Source organism: Rhamphochromis sp. 'chilingali' (assembly GCF_963969265.1).
Source record: "Rhamphochromis sp. 'chilingali' genome assembly, chromosome: 2".
In the NCBI taxonomy this organism is placed as follows: Eukaryota; Metazoa; Chordata; class Actinopteri; order Cichliformes; family Cichlidae; genus Rhamphochromis; species Rhamphochromis sp. 'chilingali'.
In genome coordinates this window covers 13,906,083-13,910,546 of record NC_137930.1, presented here as the reverse complement: position 1 = coordinate 13,910,546, position 4,464 = coordinate 13,906,083, and the positions used below count along the sequence as shown (strand labels likewise).

Here is a 4,464-nt window from a genome sequence, read left to right as displayed (position 1 = left end):
ATCAAGGCTTTTATTACATATTTGCTGTGATTGTTATGCCCCATACTGCCAGTAGCTGTTGAGCTTGAATAACTATGCTGTAACTCGTCAAAGCTTTTGAGGTTTTCATGCAAATGTAAGAAGGATAAATGTTAGTTATTTATTTTTTAAGACTTTTTGGGTGTCTAGAAATGTCATATATCATTTGATGGTATCCCAACGTCTAGGTTTCAGTATAAGGGTGTGGTTTGATGGTTGTACAAACAAAAACAGCTAAGGAATTGCAAGAGAAGATAACTCTATTTGCTGCTCTTTCTCACAGAAAACACTAAATATCCATTATAAATACTCATTACTTGCAGCCCAGCACAGACGTAAGATTAAGAGCTTACACAAATAGGCAACCTCACTTATGATACTATACTTTTACATATTGACATATCTGTTAGCATTATTTTGATGCTCATATTAATACATTGTGTTATTCCAAATAAATCAATTCATCAAATAAAGAAGCTTGAATTAAATATACAATAATTAATGTAAAGTTTGCACCAGCAGGGGGAAGCATAAAACAAACTATTTGGGCAGATATTTCACTCCATCTCAGTACTTCAAGCTCAATAACAGTTTAATCAACAAACATGCATTCAGAAAGAAAATCATTAAAGAATAGAAAAAATAATTTTACAATGAACTTTAACTTTAAATAAACTTTAAAATTATACATAAGAGTTAATTAAAATGTCAGCACAGTGTGAGAGTTAGTCAGACTAGTAGTTTCTTGTTTCGGTTGTTGAAGATGGAAAGAGTCCACTGATGTGTTTAATTCAGAGTGTTTGGTATTTTGCAGGTTTCTGGGTTTCAGCATTGTTCTTGCGCTTAATCTCCAGGAATCAGTTGTTGAATGAGTGATATCTCTGCTCTTTGACACCTTGTTACACTTCAGCATATTGGATAGTTGTTTCTGGCACTGCGAGGATCCAAAGTAGTAAAGCAGGGGATCCAGGAGGCAGTTCAGACTTCCCAAACACAGAAACACCAGATAGAGTGTGTAAGAGCCATCGGGTGCCTCCTGGCTCTTCTTGGGTTCTTCTTTTAATTGCAGGTAGTGTGCAAGCAGCAGACAGTTTGTAGGCATGAAACACAGTAGAAATATCACCAGCACAGTCAATGTCATCACCATTGCTCTTCTTCTCCTCTGTGATGTTCCTGGAACATCATGTTGGACTCTGCTCAATGACCAGATTATCTGAGCGTAGGACACCACTGTGATGAGCAGAGGCAGGAAGAAAAAAATGCAGCAGATGGTGAGGAAGTATGTCTTTAACCAGGTGATCTTATCTGTGGAGTGGACATCATGGCAGGTGGTGATGTTCAACTCACTGATGTGAAAAGTCTGGTCAGAAGAAACAAGAGGCACAGAGCCAGCGAAAGATAACACCCACATGGTTATGCAGGCTATGACTGTGTTCCTTGGCCTCCTCCAAGCCAGAGAGTCAATGGGATAAACAACAGCAAGCAGACGGTCCACACTGATGCAAGCTATGAGAAGAACAGAACAATACATGTTCCAGTAAAAGGCAGCAGTGACCACGCGGCACATGGACGGGCCAAATTTCCAGTCATTGCCTTCAAAGTGGTAGGAGATCTTGAAGGGGAGCATCAGTGCAAAGAGAAGATCGGCTAAGGCCAGGTTCAGCATATAGATTGCAGCTGGCTTCTTAGGACGGATCCCCCGAGCAAAAGCCAGCAGAGCACAGATGTTAATTGGCACACTGATGGAGCAGACCAGTGTGTAGAAGGAAGGTAAAAGGATGGTGGACACAGGGCCAGTTAGAAACTTCAGTGCCTCTTCTGAAAGTCCATCTTTTAAAAATGTTTCATTGGATTTATTAACTATGGTCTCATATGTCTGATATGTTAAACCTGCTCCAGATGCTCCGTCCGGTCCTCTAGTATTGTTTGAAGTGCCTAAAACGAAGAGAGAGATTTAAAGAAAAAAATGTGTCACTTTAACATATGTCAACTATGTAGCTTTAATATGGAAATTAAAGCTACATCATTGAGATTATTGGATAAAAGCTCTGTTAACAGAAGGTAAGAATGTTATTATGAAACTAGTGATTTAAGAAGTGAAATGAAATACAGATAATTTACTGGCTGATTTCAGGTGTAAATATCTGAATATTTATTATTATTTTATTTTTGTATTATTATTTATTTTTCCAGGTAAAAATCGAATTTCCAAGAGAGACCTGGCATCATGACAGGAAAAGTTTAAACATTGCAAATTTAACAACTGGTCACAAATGAACGACTTTCATTCTACAACTTATAAACAGGTTGTTAAGTGCGCTCTAAGTTTAACATATGATGAGTTAAAGCTTTCTTATAATTATTGCTTGCAGGAAAGATACACATGGTTAGTGTGTAAATACTTCTTTTTGCCTCTTTTTATATTATTCAATAGTCTTGATTTAGAAAATTGTTTATAAAAACTATGATAGTTGATCTTTATAATTTTTTTCACAGGTTACATGACAAATAGATTAGTTGAAGCTCTGAATCAGTAAAAAAGAAACATGCCAAATATTCTGTTTTGAACTTGTTGAACAAGATTTTAATGTTGCATATTTAACAATTAATGAAAATAGAGAGAATTGGGAGAACAAAATGAGAGACTGGCAGATAAAAACAAATTGTTTGTGTTATTTTTTCAGTGGTTAACACATGCAGTAAAAAGTAAGTCCATCACAACTAGAAACAGAAAACTCACTTACCAGGAATGTTTGTTTGTTTTTTCTTTATTATTATTGTTATTTTCTTGTTATTTTCTTCTTAAATATAACTGCACACTTTCTATAGGCTCATGTAAAGCTGAGGAACACGAGCCAATGAATTTAATTATGAGTAAATGTGGCTACACTGTTTATCTGTATATGACAATAAAACTTCAACCATGAAACTATTATTTCTGCTTGATAACTGTCAAAATTAAATTTGTTTTAGAAAAAACTATAATATTATGTAGATTGACAAAATTATAAAATAGTCTGATTTCATCTCTAACATATCCATCAATTGTTTACTAAAAGTGCCTGTGTTAATTTAACATTAAATAACTCAAAGCTTTCTTACCATTGTTGCCTGCAGGAAAGGCACATGCACACAACAGAACCCACAGAAGATGTTTCCGAGGCACTAAAACCGTGGCCATTAGGATAATGGTATTAAATTCAATTAATCTTCGTTCACGTTCCTACTGCTGGATGTTCAAGTAAATGAGCTCTGCCCAAAGTCCAACCAGTCTATTCCAAACGCGCTCCTCCACCAGTCAGAGCAAACTGCACTTAGAGACACTGTCTGCCTTTTCTCATTTCACAATCTCTACATCCTTGATATTCTCAGTGAGACTTCCCTCTTCACGTCCCTCCCTTTTAACAGCAAGAAACCTCTAGCTGAACCAGGCTCAGGGAGGGGCGGCCATTTGCCATGACCCGTAATTTACTCATAAATTATCATTTACTGATAAATTATAATGCACTCATGAATCACAATTTACTCATAAGAGTGAGGCCTTCATTGGAAAGACACACACACACAAACTGCAAAAACACAAAATTAATATCATATCACAGTAAGAGGTTGGGGAAATGGAAATGTTTATTTAAATATTTATTATGCTTACAGTATGAAGTCATACCATCTTCTTGATAGGCCAATTTAAATGCACTTAGCCTTGCTATAGTTAGGACAACTGTAATGTCTCTCTAATATGGGACAAATGAGAGAGGTCAATGAGCAAGGGGTTGTTGTACCAAACAATTCTTTAATTACAGTGCTTTTTCCAATTCTTCATTTAGTATTTCATTGTGACGCAAACAAATTTTGTCTTTTGGTAGTGGTAATGGCTTCCTTTAAATGCTTAATTTAGCAGTTTTGTGATTATTTTACAGTCATCTTGAGTTTCCACTTGGTGAATGTATATATTTTTTTTAATTGTCTTTGTGACCAAGAACAGAGTAAAGGTTTCTCTAGCAGGCAACTGTGAGTTAATTATATACATGTAAAATGAATGTCAACCACTTCCTCAATCTGCCAGTGGTATATACCACGAAGGGGCTTGTCCTTACATGATGGTTCCTCCTCTTCCTCCTTTTTCTTGGGTTTCTGCAGTCCGAGGTAACAGAAATTCTGACCTCTGGCTCATAATTCACCTAATCCTGTCAGTCCCAAGAATTACTTCCTGGAACCATGTCGCACAATCATGTCCCTGCCACTCAAGTTCATGTAACCTGTGCTAATCAGTGTTGGGACTAACGCGTTATTAAGTAACGCGTTACAGTAACTACGTTATTATTGTGGTAACGAGCACGGTAACTAGTTATTATTCCAAAATCAGGAACGCGTTAGTCGTTACTGGGATTTAGATAGGGTCGTTACTCGTTACTTCGTGTGGTGGCTATCGCGGAGCTTCCACAG

The 4,464-nt window shown here is 36.7% G+C and overlaps 1 protein-coding gene across 1 annotated transcript; it reads right to left on the bottom strand.

Moving 5' to 3' along the window:
* Positions 1-718: 718 nt before the first annotated feature.
* Positions 719-3,239, bottom strand: LOC308391841 (proteinase-activated receptor 1-like; the record flags this gene model as incomplete). Its single annotated transcript, XM_080874595.1, has 2 exons — positions 3,121-3,239; positions 719-1,953 (listed from the first exon to the last, which is right to left on the bottom strand). Exons 1-2 carry the CDS (start codon positions 3,197-3,199, stop codon positions 719-721), a joined length of 1,314 nt encoding a protein of 437 aa, XP_080730721.1. The 5' UTR covers positions 3,200-3,239.
* Between the last annotated feature and the right edge of the window lie 1,225 nt (positions 3,240-4,464).